An 18,138-nucleotide genomic window follows, 5' to 3' on the forward strand; every position below is an offset into this window, starting at 1 on the left:
CCTGCTTCTTCCTCACTCTAAAAGCTATAATCTGAGCCATGGAATTCACTATCTTCATTTTGTTTGTTTCCCTCCATTTCTGTGCCAACCCAAACATCATCCAGCTCATCATTTGCTAGCAGTTCTTCTTCATTCCCTTGTCCATCTTCTTCTTCTTCTTCTTCTTCTTCTGCATGTGTGTTCAAGACACCAAGCTCTTGCCCTATGCCTCTTGTCCCCGCCTCTATTGTAGCATTGGCACTCAATCTACTGCTACTAACATCCACCTCAGATACCTTAGCATAAATATTTATCAGTCTTGTGCCACCAACAAAGATAGACATGTCTAAAGTATCCCTGTCATCCTTTATTTCTCTCAAAACTAGCCTTTCACTCCTAGGATCCATCCACCAAAATGTACAGCCATCAACATTAATGTTCATCTCTTTTGCCATGCCTATGATCTCTAATTTGGACATTTTATCTGTGCAACAATAATCTGCATATCCACACAGTTTTCGGTGCTCCCACTTGTATAAATCCCCATGAGTGCTATACATTCTTATTGAGAAGCATTCACAATTAGGTGGTGAAATGGAATTGAAATTGTCAAAATAGTGATTAGCATAGTTATCTACATCTTCAAACACACCATACTACAATTTCATGTTTGAAAGAAAAAATACTCCTTTGCCTACTGAGTGGTTGAATGTCTTGCAAACATATTGGAAAGATAAAATAAAAAATCCATAATCTTAGAAGTTTACTTGAGCTTGTTCTTACCTTAGAAATTCATGCTCTTTGAGGTTTAATAAACTTCCATATTCTAGGGAATATCCCTTATATATATTGTAGAAGACATAACAAACTTCCATATTCTTGGGAAAGAACTTGAGCACACAAAAAAACTACAATTAATAGCTAAAACAAAACAACCTGTTTCTATATAAATTGAATAAAAGCTATAAACAACAAAAGTATTTGTGTTGGCATGTAATTCAATGTCAACCAAGTACAAAAAAAAACCCAAAGGAAAAAGGAAACAAGAATTTAAAGTTCTTACAAGACTCTTATATTCTACACAAAAAGAAAACAAGAAAAAGGAACCAGTAACAATTCTATACAAATAAAATAATAAGCAACAATTCCAATGTCAGCCCAAAAACAAAAACTAAATAACAAGAAAAAGCAAATGTGTCTGCCTATCTTAATAACATCATTTGGGTATTAGACATTACAAATCATTCCTAAATCTTTAACAGGAATATATATATATATATATATATAAACATTAAAAAGATGAAGAAAATTCACAATTCAACAATTAACTTGTTCTTTTAAAGGATGAAGAGATTTCCAACAGACAAAGTAATGGTCAAAACTAAACCAAAGAGAAGGTGATGAGTTCTTAGAAACATCATTTTTAAGAAAAAAGAAACTCCCAAAGAGGGAAAAGAAAATCTAATCTCAATTGGGAAGAGAGGCTTGGTTTCATTAAAGTACATGTTTAAAGACAAGAAAGAATGGACTAGAGAAATAAACAAAGAAAAAGTAGGACAAGTGGAAGTTGAAGTTAAGGTTAATGCATTGTTTACAAAAAAAAAGTTAATAAAATACATCTACACTTAGTTCATAAAGAAATATTTTGAGGAAAAAAAAAAACAAACAAGAACAAACCATATCATCAAAACATCATCAACCTGCCAACACAATGAAAGGTTGATAAAATGCTTGCATGTTTATATATACAAAGCAAGTAGATATGGTTTGCATGAAGTCATTTCACAGAGAAAATGAAAATCAAACAAGAACAAACTATATCATCAAAATAATACTCACTATGTTTTCCCTCCTGATGATCAAACCTCCAATACTTTGATCTAATAACCTCTCTCTTTCTCCTTACATATACATATATTTGAATGATTGTATGGTTGGCAGCGTTCTTGATTATAAATATCCAGAAGAAAGGACACAGCAGCCACAATTTCATGTTCTTTATGGGACACACACACACAACCTCATTTATAAGATGGCAAAGAACAGCTAGGACATTATCACTTTTCTTGCCTTCTTTCAAGAAAAAAATTATGAATTCTTTATACACTAAGAGATACAGTATGTCCATGATTATTAATGGTACTTCATCTACACTATATCTTAAATATCACTCCTAGACAATGTCTGCAAACCTTCATCTTAGTATGTGGTTAAGGCTTCACTAGTTTGCAATTACTAATGGTATGTTCACTATACGTTGAATGAAGATCAAATATGAAATAATTACACTTGGGAGGATTTGCAATTTTAAAGCCCTAAATTTAACCCAATATGGTGCTTCATGAAACCACTTACACTAAGATGGTGCTTCATCCGCTGCCTTCCTCTTCATCCAGTCAATTGACATGACACACCAATGGAGACTTCTTGGAGGAGGAGGGGAGTCCCGGCCCTTTGGTTGAGAAAAGAGGAAAGGGGAGAAGAAGGAAGAAGAAGAGAGGAAAAAACTTAGGGTACATGGTTTTTTTTATTTAACTTGAGATGATGTGGTTGTTGACTTGGATAAGTCTTATGCTTGCGTGGCATGAGGCTGACATGGTGCTTATGAGTTGGCAAAGAGCGGGCCACGTATTCAGAGGTTTTCAACTCTGGCTTACAACTCAGCATTGTTTTACCGGATATGAGAGAGTACCCTTCCATTGATACTAAGTTAAACTTTAGTATCCAAAAATATACAAATCAACGTTGGGTGCTCAAAATGAAACACCAGATTAGTATAGTACCCAACTAAGCTTTTATTTTTACTTTTCTCAGCAAAATAATTGTGTTAAATTTTTCAACACCTTTTCCTCTCAAAATCCGGAAAATGATTTTCCTAGAAAAATACGAAAAAAAGAGTGTTTATTTTTACAATTACATGCAAAAAAAAACATATTATCTTTTTATTAAATAAATGATTGTTATGAATTTTACAAATTGTTTATTAAAGATCATAGTTCAAAGACACCATGGTCCATATAAAATTATAATAGAAAGATATCGATGCAATACAAAAAAAAAAGTTATAATGACAACTTCTACAATAGTAAAGTGGTATTTTATTCCTCTCTAAAGTCCAAGCTTCAAGGTTGAGGGATCAATCCCTTCCAACTCAATAGATGACGGTTCATGACTTTTCTACATTTATTAAAAAAAATGTTATAATTATTCATAAAACAACCGGTCATTTTTCAATGTTTACTTTTAAATGGTTGCAACGCTTTCCAAAAAATGCTTAGAAAATTTTTAAAAAAAATGTTATAATGATTGAAACAACTGGTAATTTTTCAATGTTTACTTTCAAATAGTTGCAACTCTTTCCAAAAAATGCTTACAAAATTTTAATCTCTTTACTAAATATTATAGGCGTTAGTGCAAATGCACTTTAATTGGCATGATTTGACACCAAGACAAAGTAACATGGCAACCTTTGTGACGTGACATAAATGATGACATGGCAAGACATGGTGACATGGCAATGAGTCTTGGCTTGAAGACAAATATCTTGAAGATCTTGGTAAAGCTATTTTTGGTATGTGTTACAACTTGAAGGCAAGATCATATTAAGACCATATTTAGAGAGATTTGATTGGAGACTAAATATGGATGGAGCTTAATTAAAGAAATACCTTTCAATGGTATGATTTGAAGAAACCTTAATAAATATGATCGAAGACTATTAAGGGTATGATTGAAGACATGGCTATTGTTGGTATGATTTGCATGATTGATTGAAGATCTTTAATGAGAATATTTGAAGACCAAACTTTGGTGAATTGAGAATCAAGTTTGAATAGTTTCATGAAGACGCACAAAGATGTGCGCCCCTTGCGATGGGACTGCGTGGTGAAGAACTAGGGATGTAGGCTAGTTGCCGTTAGTCGAGATCAGGACATCAGCCTGCACTGACTCAGAATAAGCATTACCAGAAAATTGATGGGTCTTGAGGTCGTCTGCAACGTAACCAGAACTCAGTCAAGTCAGCAGTCAGAGCAATATTGCAAGTTGTGTTACAACAGGAGTTGCAACAACTAATTTTGGAAGGTTCTAAAGTTAGTAGCTGCGGAGATTCTAAAGAGGTATGGACTATATTTCAGATGTTGAGGCATCTATATATGCTACCTTGCTCTAAGATTGTGTGTAACACCGGAGTTAGAGAGAGAGTGTGCACTAGACAATCTAGAGAGGGTAGTGATCTTTGTTTGTGAGTATGTGTGACAAAATAGTTCTACTCATGTATTTTCACCTCTTTTAGTGGATTGTTTATCTCCGAGCTTGGCCTCCAGATGTAGGCGAGTTAACGCCGAACTAGGTTACTAAACTTGTGTGTCTCCTTTTTGTTTGGTTTGTGTGAAATTTTTATAAGCGTTTGAGTGTTTTCTAAACCCACAAACCACACCTCTGGAACCAACAATGGGTATACTTTATGTGCATTTTAAGTGTTTGAGTTTGTACTTGACAAGTTTTATGATTCAAGTTCTAAGGGAATAACGATATGTCTTGGATTGCTAATCTAGGAATTTGTAAAAGCTTTATTATATCTTAAGAGAGTATCGGGATTAACCTTTTAGCAACTTCGTCTAGGGACAAATATATATCACTCTAAAAGAACACCAAGTCATGATTTGTTGTTATTTAGAGTAATCTAAATGTTCATTCACAAATTCATTTGATTTTTACTTGTTATAATCACATTTCCAAGGACATTTCTTACACTTAGCGCCCTCGAATTCCATTAATTTGATTCATATGTTATATTCAGGCACCTTAGTGCCAAAACTACCCATCATAGTTTATTTATCATTGTTTCTATTAAATAATTAATTTTGACGTTTGTTTAAAATTAATTCCAATAAAGCTATCATGCATATGATTGTTAACTTTTTTTTTTTCCTATAAAGTGAACAAGCTACGTCAGAGACGTACATAAATAAGAAGTTACTAGCTTAACCCACATATGACCTTACCGTACTTACAGAAGTTAAAACTCGAGCCTACCTCCTCATTAATATTTAAAACCCAAGCCTACCTCCTCATTAAAGACACGAACACCCAATGCAAAAGACCAAATATCAATAAACTAAGAGATCATTGGCTACAATCTTTAACTGTTGCAACAAGGTTTTATACAATTTATGATTATAATTTCTAACTTAAACTGTTTTTCTTTTTATTATCCCACAAAATTAAGTTGATAAAAATGGTCATACACCTGCCAAAAAATTCCATAGCATATGTAAAGATTTTATTTTATATTAATTGCTAACTTAGATCATCAATATCACTAGGCAGGGTTCTATCAATGACAATGGACTGGACCTTCTTTCTTTGTGGACTAACTGGCTAAAAACATGCACCTCACAAGAGAGCTTTCAGTGAACTCGGTTCTTTGTTTTCTTTGTCATAAATGTTAATGGTCAAAATATTTACAGCAAATTCATTCAAATACTAATAATTGACTATCATGGGACACAAGCTTATATTTCCATTTAAAGGAAAATTGGCAAACTTTCATGTTCACAAGCTTAGAAACACAATTATCAAGCTCAAAGGATGTATTTGTGTGGTTGTTTAGAAGGTTGGAAATGAAGGACCGATTCATTTTAATATTAAAGTGGATAGTTAGATTTTATGATACCCATACCTCTCTAACTAAAAATCAACTGCAAAATGTAAAATAAAACTATTTTCCCCATTCACTTAATTTTTTACCATAAAAAACCATTAACATAGAAAATACATCTTTAAAATATTCATACAGAGATAATTTTAATAAAAATATTTTAAGTCGTTCATATATTAACAATTATCCAGGAGGAGCATGCAAACAATTTTATTTTATTTTATTAATATTGTAGGCATATCTCAAATCCTCAGCTATGTTCGAAGAAAATCATACCCTTGACTTGGTAAGAAAATTAATCACACTACCACAAACACCACAATATGTGGTGGTTGTAAGCAATTTTATTGTAAATTTTCTACGACATTCCTGTTTCTAATATTTCAAATATCACTCCTAAAGAGTACATCCAACTTGAATATTCTAACATCACTTTTTCCAACAAAAACAAAAGAAAAAAAGAAGAGAAAAAAAAGGAGTTCTAACATCAAGAAGCACACAAATCATAAAACACCGACTACAAAGTGAAACTCAATCTTGGGGGTGCACCCTAATGTTAAGTCTCCTAAGCCAAATAGAATGCAGGATCATATGGTAAACATCAAACCTCTTTGGAGGAGTGTTCATGACAAAGTGCCTTTGCACAAACTTCACCCTCCTCTGCATCCTTATGTACTGTCTTGAAGATATACTCATAAGGATGTCCTTCAATTTGGGTATGTCCTCCAGAGTTACACTAACAGAGAATGCCTTCCAATTCAGCATGTCACTGAATGGTAACACATAGTGATCACAAATGATCACCGGTACACATTCAAGATATATGGCTTCGACAATTCTTGGGCTCGCTACTTCGTAGCCACTCGGGCATATGCAAAACTTGCTTCGCTTCATCTCTTCATAGTATGATATGCCTTTTGGTAGATACTCGTGTATTTGCATAGATTCATCTTTGTCTTTCCAATGATTCAGAAGTATTGGCCGGATGGGCCCATGTAAGCCACCAGCAAAAAAGGCAAGTGTTGGTCGGCGGGAAGGTGATGGTCCGCCGATGATTCCTTTGTTGAGACCAGTTATGAGATTGATTTCTGGTAAGGACACATCTTTGGAAGGGTGGAATCCTTCCGACGTGTTGGCATTGCAAAGTACACGAATCGAGTTTGAGTAAAGATGAGAAATTGCATGGGATAAGTCCGGCCCCTACAACAATGATCAAATGTCAAAATTCGTATTTTGCAGGACATGCTGATAGAAAACTACGGATATGACCAACAAAATTAATTTGCTAAAACATAACGAAAAGGAAAAATGGATGAGCAATTATATTCATGAGCTCATCTTAAGAATAAATGAAACAAAAACAACGAATACAACCAACACAAAAAAATGAAAAGATGAGGTATCATGAGGCGACTAATAAATGATGAAGAAAGCTTTATGATCTTACCCAATCATGGCAGGAAAGCATGAAATGATCGGCACCAAGGCTTCTATTCCAGTGAGGATATTTTCTAGAGATAGTGTGTACATAGTCGACAATTGTTCTTTTTAAGGCAGCAGTACTGTTGAAGGATTGAGGCTGATAAATGAATTTAACCATCTTCACAACACTGAAAGGTAGAAAGTGAACATGAGCTAAGTCAGGATCTCTTGTTCGAAACTGGTTTTCCATTTCCATATTATTAATAAACCTTCCTTCCGTGGAATATATGCTTCGACAAGGGCCATCATGGAATAGTGGTGGTTCGCCTTCTTCATATACGTAGACCTTAAATAACTTCTCCATTTCCCGATAGCTCCTGTCAATATATATTATAAGAAATGATAACATTCAACAGGACAACATCTGAAAGATTTATCAATTTTAACATCACACTAGAAGTTCAAAATGTATAAATTTCAATTGTCGGTAAAAAATATACAAAGAATTAAAATGCATATCAAATAGTCGGTCTATTCTCATGCTATTTGATCGAATCCAAGTACATTTAACTTTATGAAAACCTATTAATGCTGATTTGAACCATGGTAAAATCTGATCAAGTTTATCAATAGAATCAAATGGTTTGCACATTTATGCTTCATGCAGCAATTTGATATCATGTCTCAAACTAATTTGTTAGCTTTCCACGATAAAATCTCCATATGATCTTATATAACAAGTGAATAAGTATCACTAGCTTAAATTTACATATGAGACTATAAAATGCAATTGCAAATAATTTTATTTCAATAGAATTATATTTTTTAAAATAATTTAACTAATACATATAGAAATACTTAGAATATGATCCATTTTATATCATAGTTTCTATTAAAAAAAAAAGTAAGCTAGTTTTCATGTACGTCAAGAGAGCACAATTAAAGAGAGAAATATGTGATATATATCAAGTATTTAAATTATGAAAAACGTCGGTGCAATAGAACACCGTTATCTATAAGTAAAATTAATATTATTGATTATCAACAAGGAGCTAATGAGAGATCAAATTCATACTGATAAAATGCACGCGCATTTCTGTACACTGGACCTTGTGGCATGTAATCACTATCCACTAAATCAAATTTTTGGCTTTGATTCCTTAAAACTTCCCTTATTGCAGCCCGTGCTCGTGCTAGACCAAGCTCGAGTCTCTCTAACTTTACATCTGTTCTCCATGTTCCTTGTGCAAGGGAAATTACTTCTTTTGATCTAGAAATCTCCACCGATATTTTTCCCTGCCAATCAAACATAAATTCAATAGCTGGATGTTTTATGATAAATAGAATAGCATCAATGCTTCATAATAGAAACTTGTAAGCAATGAATAACATTGAGCGAAATTTCTTTAAAAATTTCCCAATCATTGATTAATTATGATTTGCTTCAAGATACAAAGAGGAACATGTTCATTTACATTGAATGAAATTTGCATGCAAGCTTAGATTGGATTTTGTATTATTCAGTATGTGTGTGTGTGTCTCTTCAGACAAAGATTGTTTTTCATTCTTTAGTTGATTAAAATTTGTTTGAAATTTACCGCTGTCGAGATATAAACAAGTGTCCTCCCCATTCATATTAAACAAGTGGCAATATTTAACTAGTAGAAGAAAACAAGTTTAACAACCCCGCTTGAAATAGTTGAGCAATACAAGAAGGTGCCCAGCCGAATAACATTCAATTGTCATCCCCATTCATATTAGTTAGGCAACCAGGCAAACCTAAATATATCTGTTATCCTACACTATTACAAACTTACAAGTCATATTGCCAACTTACATCTATAAATATGACTCGATGTGCAAAATAATCAAGTTGATAAATGTCAAAATATTATAGATATATAATCTCAATACTCATAACATTCCTATTTATGTTATAATTAATTCACCATATTAGAGAAGCCAACATATTGATCAATTGAAGATAATATTCCCACCGAACCAAATTTAAACAATGCAATTTTGTTAACTTTGAATCAAACAGAACGTAGAAGATCGTCCAGCTTCGTTTTTTTTTTCTCCTTGTACATTTTTATGTGTTGTCCTTGAAAGAATATTAAGGTGCAAACCACAGATAAGCTATTGTCTTTGTGCTAATAAACAATAAGAACCATATAGTATAAACGCACTCATCCATGACAATGTCATAATAATATATAGTAATGATCTCCTAAAGGGTTTTAACTTAGTTTATATAAATTAACATCACTTATCTTTAATTTCATCCTCTAATCAGCATGGCATTTTTAGTCTCATTCACTAATTATTACAGAGAGCAATGTGAGGATGTAGTTTGGCCATAGTTTTTTCCATTTTCCTTAATAAGATGAGCCACTGCCAAGTTCTAATAGTGAAGATTCCTATGTTTGGTTTTGTTGATCAGTCACACCATGCTACTAAGGTTTTTATTGCAACAATAAGAAAACCTTATAAAGATAATGTTAATTAATGACAATAAAAAGATAAGAAGATTACATAGAGAGAAGCAGTTTCGTTATGCCATTTAACCTTTTATAACAACAGAGAATATAACTTTCTTTTAAACATGATAATAATGGTGATATAAGGATATGAAATAAAGATGGAGGCTGAAAGAGAGCAATAAAAATAACTCTCACAAATAAAAAGTAACGATAAAAATAATTTTTTTATAACAAGATCCAAGATGAAGAAGAAGATGACAAGAAGATGAAGGGAAGAGAGTCACCATGTCATTGACTCTCTTTTTTTTAATAACAACAAGAAAAAGTGTTTAGACACAATAAAATGGTAATATAAAGGTGGAGAAGGAAAAAAAATTATATCAAAGATGTGATTTATTATAAAGAACAAGGAGAAGTTCAAATTGAAGAAATTATAAGAAAATTTCTTACAGGCTCTGGCAAGGGACTTGGACTTGGAGAAAAAGAAGGTGAAAGTGAAAAGAAGAGGGTATCACCATCTCTGAAACTAGAACCATTAACCCTGTCTTCTCCTCCTCCACTGTTAACAAACTCATGCTTCTCTCTACCACCACCACCACCAAAAACAACAAAAGAAGAAGAAGAAGAAGAGAAAGAAGACAAATCAACATAAACCAAGAAGAAAGAAACCACCAACATAAGCACAAAAACAAGGAAACATGAACTCCATGCTTTAGAATCAACATGCAAACACTTCACTGAAGAGATGATGATGTTGGTGTTTCTCATACTGCTTTCTCTCTCTCTCTCTCTCTCTCTCTCTCTCTCTCTCAAACACACAAAGGTTTTGAAACTTCTTGGTTTTGTTTCTTCTCACATGTACATGATGCTAGTACATAGCTAGCTATATATGAATGGAATATATATTTAGAGAGGTTTATTAATTACTCATGACATGGGAAAAGAAAGAAAGGAGGTAAGAGAAGGAGTTGAGCAGCATGCAAAGCCATCTGTCATGGATTGTGCAGTGACTCGGCGCGGCGTGGTTTACACAATTGGCAGGTAATGTCTGTTTTCATGGCCGCAGCCTGGCTGATGTTCTTTTTTAACCCCTTATTTTGCGTGTCAATGTTTTTTCACCCTTTGGGTTTCGTGGAAAGAGGAATGCTATTTGGGACGAATGAGTCGTCCGAAATAATGGCCCGAATGACGTGGATGCCTATGTGGCATCCACGTCATCCCTCTCTCTCTTATGTTTTAATGAGAAAAACAAAGATGGGAAAACCAAAGTCGTGGATGCCCTCTTTCCCGAACCCTATTTTCCTCTTCGAAGACACCCCTTTCCTCGCCGTCCAGTCTTTCTTGACGCCACCGACGACGTCATCGCCGCCGCCGCAGTTGCGGAGCCCTTCTCGCCCGACGCCACCGGCACAGCTTGAGTTTTATTCCTCCCCCGACGTCGCAGCCCCTTTCTTCGCCGTCCAGTCTCGTCTGACACCACTGGCAACATTGTTGTCGTCACCGCTACCGTCGCAGCGAAGCCCTTCTCGTCTGACGCCACCGGCACACCGTCATCGTAGTTATATTCTAAGAAAAAGAGCATTTCTTGGAAAGAGAGAGAGTTTTAAAGCATAGAGAGAGAGAGAGAGAGAGCGCTTGGGGAGAAGAGGGATGGGGAACTCGTTGGGGTGCTCGGCCTCCGGGGAGAGGCTGGTGTCGGCGGCGAGAGATGGGGACCTGACTGAGGCCCGGATGATTCTCGAGTTCAACCCAAGCCTCGCTAAGTACTCCACTTTCAGTGGCCTCAATTCCCCTCTCCATTTCACTGTAGCGAAGGGCCATTGCAAGGTTTATCCTTTTGATTTTTATCTTTTTTTGTGTTTATGTTTTTTATTTTGTTTCTCTAGTTTGATCCGACTGGGTTTTTGTTCTTGATGTTGTGTTTTGTTACTGATTTTTTGAGTTCTTGGTTAGATCGTGATGCTGTTGCTTGAGAATGGGGCTGAAGTGAATTCCAGGAACTATTGTGGCTAGGTTAGTTATCGACAGCGAAAAGTTTGGATTTTTAGATTAATCTATTTCATGATCTTTTTAGTTTGTATTGTTTTCTTATAATTTTGAATTCCAAATCGAATGTTGATTTTCGAATTAATCTTTAAGTTCTACCTTTTAATTAATTTTTATTTTTTTATTGTTCATTGGATGATGGTCTGGGCGAAAGTTGGGATTTTTTAGCTGATGTTTGATTTTGGAACCTGGTGTATAATTATTCAAAATTATAGCTGAACCTTCTTTGTTTGGTCTTGTGTTTTCTATATATATGAAAATTAGACTGCGTTGATGCAAGCTTGCCGATATGGGCATTGGGAGGTGGTTCAGACTCTGCTGCTCTACAGAAGTAATGTGTATATTGGATGATGAGTTTTTGTGTTTTATTTGTTTCTTTTGTTGATTGATTAGTATAAAAGCTTTGATCTTTGATTTTGGGTTTAAGGTAATGAGAGAAGATTATCTGAGTGGTAGAACAACTTTGCACTTTGCTGCAGTGGAAGGGCGCATTTGATGCATTCGGCTATTGGTTGCAGATTTCATTCCTAGTGCGCCATTTGACTCGGCTGCGGATGGCGACAAAGCTATTGAAGTCTTTTGTTCCATCGAATGGAGATGGAGACTATGTGCTATTATCTAATGTGTATGCTTTCATCCATTTGAAGGAGGTGCTTGTTCATGTAACGATTATTAGTAATTAGTGTGCACTTTGAGATTCATATTGAATCATTGCTGATACATGTATTTCAATTGCTTGATGGAAGTTGAGCATGTATGGAGATTGAAAGATTGAAATTCAGGAATTCTGTAATCTGTATGGAGACACTGAGAATGTACTTTGGTGTAAAACTGTTTTTAATCAGGTTTTCACCATGTGAGACTTGTATAGGTCGTATGGGTAGTTAATTGGATTCTGCAACCTGTTACAGAATAAATGCTGAACACACAAATGCTTAACAAAATGGAAACTTTCCAATAAACCAATAATCGAATATGGATTTTACTGAATAAATACTGAAACACACAAAAAATGAAATATATTAAAATTTATAACAAGCAACATAAATTATCATTGAAATTATCATCAGAAGTAAATGATCAAACATGTTTAAGATCAAACAAAAAATGTTTCAAATCAAACAATTCATTTGTTAAATTATATTATAACAAATAGAATACAAACAATACATGTTTCAAATCAAACAAAAAATATAATTGAAATCTTATACTCACAAATTAAATTTGAGAATTTATCTTCCTAATAAATAAGGATAAGAATAAAGCTAATTCTTATCAACTCATAGTTGAGTAATAACAAGTTCTATAACCCAAAGTTGGACTTTGGGTCACAAGGTTCTAGTTGAGTAATTTGGCCAAGTAGATAACACTAACTAATGTTCTAGGAAGCAAAAGCAAGCGGGAGACTTTGCATGGAGTCTCAAGTTTCTCAGATCACTGCATTTCACTAAATTGGTCAAGTGAATCATTAAGGCCTCATCAACTACCTTTATCAACACAAGAAGAAAAAAAAAGGAGCTTTGCATGGAGTCTCAATTTTCTCAACCCATCACCAATCAAAGCAAAGAGAAATAATTTAAAAGAATCATCTTTTACCTTAATCCCACGGTTGCCAAACCTCCTCAACACCCAGATCACTGCATTTCACGAATTAAAACCAAAAAACCCTGCCAAAACCCAACAAACTAGTAATTACAAAGAAAAATAAACAAGCATACAAAACTTCACCTTTCAGATACAAATCACCAAACAAACCATCAAACAAACTTTAAAAACAAAGAAATCACTAAAAAAACAGAAACCATTAGAAAAAAAAAGTATTATCAAATTATTGTTATAATCTAACCTGATTTCGTTAGACGTGAGATTAACGCAGGTTTCTCCGGGAACACAACCGCCCGGGAGGGGTCGGGCGTCGGGGAGGAGTTAAACTCAAGCTCGTGTGCCGGTGGAGTCACGCGTGAGATCAACGCAGGTCTCTCCGGGGAGCGCAACCGGCCGGGGAGGGGCTGGCGGTGTCGGGGAACACAACTGGCCGGGGAGGGGCTGGCGGCATCGGGGGAGGAGTTAAACTCAAGCTCGTGTGCCGGTGGAGTCACGCGTGAGATCAACGCAAGTCTCTCGGGGAGGCGCAAGCCACCGGGAGGGGCTGGCGGTGTCGGGGGAGGAATTAAACTCAAGCTCGTGTGCTAGTGGCGTCAGGCGAGAAGGGCTTCGCGACTGCGGCGGCGGTGGCGGCGACGGAGGCGACAATGACTTTCGCCCGGTGGCGTCAACCGAGAATGGACGGCGAGGAAATGGGTGCTTCAGAGAGGAAGACAGGATTTGGGAAAGAGAAATGATATTTCTCAACTTTGTTTTTCTCATTAAAACATAAGAGAGAGAGAGGATGACGTGGATGCCACATAGGCATTCACGTCAGTCGACCCAAAATTTCGGACAGTTCATTCGGAAGAAATAGCATTTTGAGCGGTTGGAGGTTTTTAAGGGCTTTATTATACCCGTGTTTCATTTTGAGCATTTTATTTCAATCTATATCAAAATGAGTACTTGATTTCTACGTCCCTTCAACAGAGGGCACTCGAATTATTCTGGTTGTGAGCAACTGACGTGGTCACCAGAATTCTCACGTGAAAGTCTTTGTTCCACGTCATATGCTCACGTGGAAGTGCCAAGTGGACAACTAAAGCACGTGGTCATTCTCTTGTGCCATGCGGGATGCCACGTTAGATGAGTTCTTCTCCTTCTTCTCCCCCGAAGCCATCTTTGCCCTAATCTTCTTCTCCATGCCTGCATCTACACTCCAGAAGACCGAATAAGGCCATATTAATTTGTAGAGAAAGATGTTCCAATAGGAGACCGTGAGATCTCCCCCTTCTTCCCCGAGAAAGGCTTTTATACAGTTAAAACATGTATTAGAACTAGTGATTACTGCTTATATGGAGTTAAAACATGTATTAAAACTAGGGATTACTTACTGCTTAGATATAGTTAATTCATGTATTAAAACTAGTGCTTACTGCTTAAAAGCAGTTAATTCATGTATTAACACTAGAAATTACTGCTTATAAACAGTTATCTATTATTTACCCTGTATCTATTTTACATAATATATGTTTAACATAATATCTATTTAAGGGACAAGATATGCAAGTTTGAGACAAAAATTTGAGAACAAAAAATTATATTTCATTCATTTAGCTTGTTTTGGAATGTAAGTACACTGTGCAATATATAAAAAATGCCATTAGGCTCTAACTATATCCTTAGAAACAAAATTACAAAGAAGTTAAGCAGTTGGTCCTCCTTCAATCATTCCCTCTAACATTAGAAGCACTACTAACACCTGGTGGAATCCATTGTCTCCTCCTTTTGGTTGCAGCTTCAATTTTGTTTTTTCTGCTAATTTTGGGGCAACTTCAACTGTGGTCCTTTTTTTCCCTCCTCTTACTTGAAGTTTTGTCCTTGTTGGCCTTATTTCATCAGCAATATACAACTCTTGCTCTTGTGTATTTGTAACCTATATTATTGAAGAGCATAAATACTTAAGTATCAGGTGAAGACAGTTAAATTGTGTTACTTGATGTCAATAGTAGTACATGTGATACAAGTTCTAGTTGAACATTTTGAGTTGTTTCATTTTCTTGATTGATTTGTTTTTCAATTAAGTGCTCAACCTGACACAATATGAGAAAAAATTAGCCAGTTATACTAAAGAACATAAATACTTAAGCAATGGTTTAGCTACTTATATTGTGTTGCTTAATTTCAAAAGTCGTACCTGTGACACAGGTTCTACTGGAACATTTTTAGTTGCTTCAGGATTTTCATTGAATTGAGATTCAATTAAGTGCTTAATCTGACACAATATGAGAGACCAAATTAGCCAGTTATACTGAAGAACATAAATGCTTAAGCAATTGTTTAGCTAGTTATATTGTGTTGCTTAATTTCAAAAGTAGTTTCTGTGACACATATTCTACTGGAATATTTTCAGTCGTTCAATTCCTATCTAAATGTCCACCTTAATTAATTCACCCTCATTAAGAAAGTTGATTAAAATTAGTTGATATTCTTAAATTTATAAAAAATGTATCAAACTTTCTCAAGTTGGCCTTATATCCATAAAGATTCTTTTAATTTCTATTTTGTTTTAATTATATCTTTTATTTCCTCTTTTAAAATGATGTTTTACAGTTTTTTTAAAATATTGAAAAGTATAGAAATATAGTAAAGATAAAAGATAAATTTATACAAAATTATTTAATCCATTATATACTTTCTAAATAAACATATAATTTCAAAGACATAAAAAACATTTAGAAGAGGGCACATGAATAGAAGAGGGAGTAGTTACTGTACACGGATAGATAATTTGGGGATAAATATCTTGAGTGGATATGGTACTATGGTCATTTTTTATTTTGAGTATCAAATTTCAATTGGTAGAATACCCTAATTGATCCCTGTATTATTTTAAATTGCCCCTTTAGTCCCTCTTGTTTTATTTGTCCTTGGACGGTCCTTTTATTATTTCAATGGATAAAATCAAGTCCCAGCCGTTACAGGAATTAGATTTTCCGTCCGTGAGGGCTTACATGGCATTTTTATATATATTATATTATTAAAATATTATTTTTCAACCTTAAAAAAGTGGATCCGGGTCCAATTCGGACCCGGATCCGAAACTTAAACAAAACATTAACTTTTAAATGAAGTTTTATCCAACAACCATCATCCTCTTAGCCGCTATCGTCATCACCATGGTTGCCGTCATCCCAGTTGTGATGGCCGTCGACGTCGCCGTCTCCGTCGCAACATGTAGAAAATATCAACAAATTTTTCTCTGCACATAGGATAACTCTTCCTCCACATCAAGGATGCTCCCCTTCATCTCCGTCGACAACCGCCATCACCATCGATAACGTAACTGTTATCGCCATTGCCAACAACTATTTTGCATCGGCAACCACCGTCGGCAATATGCTCCTGGGAAAATTTATATATTTTTTAAAATCTAAGTTCTAATTTCAGATACTAAGTTATTGTAAAATATAAAGAAGAAAGAACGGTTCATCAATATTGATACTTCTCAATTTCTAAGCTTTTGTTGTGCATTGAATCCCCATGAAGATCAATTTCTAAGCTAATGAAGATTAACTCAAATGAAATCTCATCAAATCATTTATTTGAAGAATATAGAAAGCAAAGAAAATGTAAATAAATGTAAGAAAATGAAAATAAATGTAGTCCTGAACATGTGTTGCTTTTCTGTATTCAATAAAAATTAACAAAACATTCAAAAGTTTTCAACAAAAGACAATGGATTCAATTTTCACTTAGCTAAGAAACATAAGAATATATGAAAGAGTAATTATGATGAACAACATCATTGTAACATCCTATTTTATATACATGAACAAAACACCATTCCAAATAAACAACATGCTTCAAAGTACATTGAGGATGCCAAAAACAATCTGATGATATCAAAACCCCTTTGTCAATTATTCTTTGCATGCTTCAAGGATTAGACTTGTCTTTGGTGGTTGGATATGTTATGCTTTGTTGCGTAGAGAGTTCTGGAAACACAAATGATGCAGTGGTCTGTTGTTCAACTTGTTGTTCAACTTCTTTATCTTGGTTTCTCTTTGCAGCTGCAGTAACAATTTTTTTACTCTTCATTGTCTGCACAACATTATAATGAATAAGAAGATTTACAATATTTAAAAGAAGATTAACTACAATAGAGATGGTTTTAAGATGGTAAAGAAATTACAAGTAAGCCAGAGGTAGTGATAAATGATGTAGATTGAAGATTTTCCCTCCCAATAATGAGTCCGCCACTGTGAATACCCTATATCATATAAGAAAATTCAGAAGATTGTTATTTTTCCAACTATTTCAAACCCAACACAATCTATTGAATTTTTATAAAGAAGGTATACTAAAATTAAATCCTTACTCTTAAAATCTGGATTGAACTATTGCTTGTTGATTGTGTCTTGCTTTTCCCTTTGGTGGCAACATTTTTCTGTTTTTTCTGCCTTGATACATTTGCCATGTCACCATCTGACACCTGTAATATGTCATAACTTTAGGCCATGCCAATAGATCAATCTAATTAAAAAAAAAACTACATGTGCTTTATTGGTTATTAATTTAGAGCACTTACAGGTATGTTGGTTTTTTTTGGGCATGTCACCTTGTTATGGCCTTCAACATGGCAATAACTACAGGTAAAGATCCTACCTTTCCTGCATAATTTTGTGGTGCTCTTATTTTTACCTTCCAAGGGCTCTCTTCTCCTTTTTTTTGGTGGACGGCCAGGCATTCTCTTTATCAAAGGAGGCAGCATTGGTCTTTCTTGACTAACAGGCCAGAATTCCCTACCTCTCACTAGGCTGACAAGGGATTCATATGCTTTTAAGTATGTCTCCTTACTAAACCAATGAGCAAGGTAATTAAGTGGGTCTTCTCCTTTAAAGGCAATGGCAGTCATTGCATGTTGCCATGGTATGCCTGTTTTGTTCCACCTACCACATG

General features: G+C 34.8%; 1 protein-coding gene across 1 annotated transcript; it reads right to left on the reverse strand.

The window, feature by feature from the left end:
- Window positions 1–6,172: 6,172 nt before the first annotated feature.
- LOC120266369 (probable glycosyltransferase At5g03795) lies at window positions 6,173–8,284 on the reverse strand. The gene is made up of 3 exons (XM_039273996.1): window positions 8,139–8,284; window positions 7,089–7,440; window positions 6,173–6,841 (listed from the first exon to the last, which is right to left on the reverse strand). The coding sequence occupies exons 1-3, from the start codon at window positions 8,180–8,182 to the stop codon at window positions 6,173–6,175; spliced, it is 1,065 nt and encodes a 354-aa protein (XP_039129930.1). The 5' UTR covers window positions 8,183–8,284.
- Between the last annotated feature and the right edge of the window lie 9,854 nt (window positions 8,285–18,138).

This window comes from Dioscorea cayenensis, chromosome 8 (genome assembly GCF_009730915.1).
Source record: "Dioscorea cayenensis subsp. rotundata cultivar TDr96_F1 chromosome 8, TDr96_F1_v2_PseudoChromosome.rev07_lg8_w22 25.fasta, whole genome shotgun sequence".
Lineage (NCBI taxonomy): Eukaryota > Viridiplantae > Streptophyta > Magnoliopsida > Dioscoreales > Dioscoreaceae > Dioscorea > Dioscorea cayenensis.

Excerpts from the sequence above, each read along its gene's own strand:
- LOC120266369 (XM_039273996.1), bottom strand. The coding sequence starts at position 8,182 with ATGCCACAAGGTCCAGTGTACAGAAATGCGCGTGCATTTTATCA. Across the intron at positions 7,441-8,138 it reads AATGCGCGTGCATTTTATCA|GAGCTATCGGGAAATGGAGA; the intron begins GTATGAATTTGA and ends ATATATTGACAG. Across the intron at positions 6,842-7,088 it reads TGCTTTCCTGCCATGATTGG|GGGCCGGACTTATCCCATGC; the intron begins GTAAGATCATAA and ends TCATTGTTGTAG.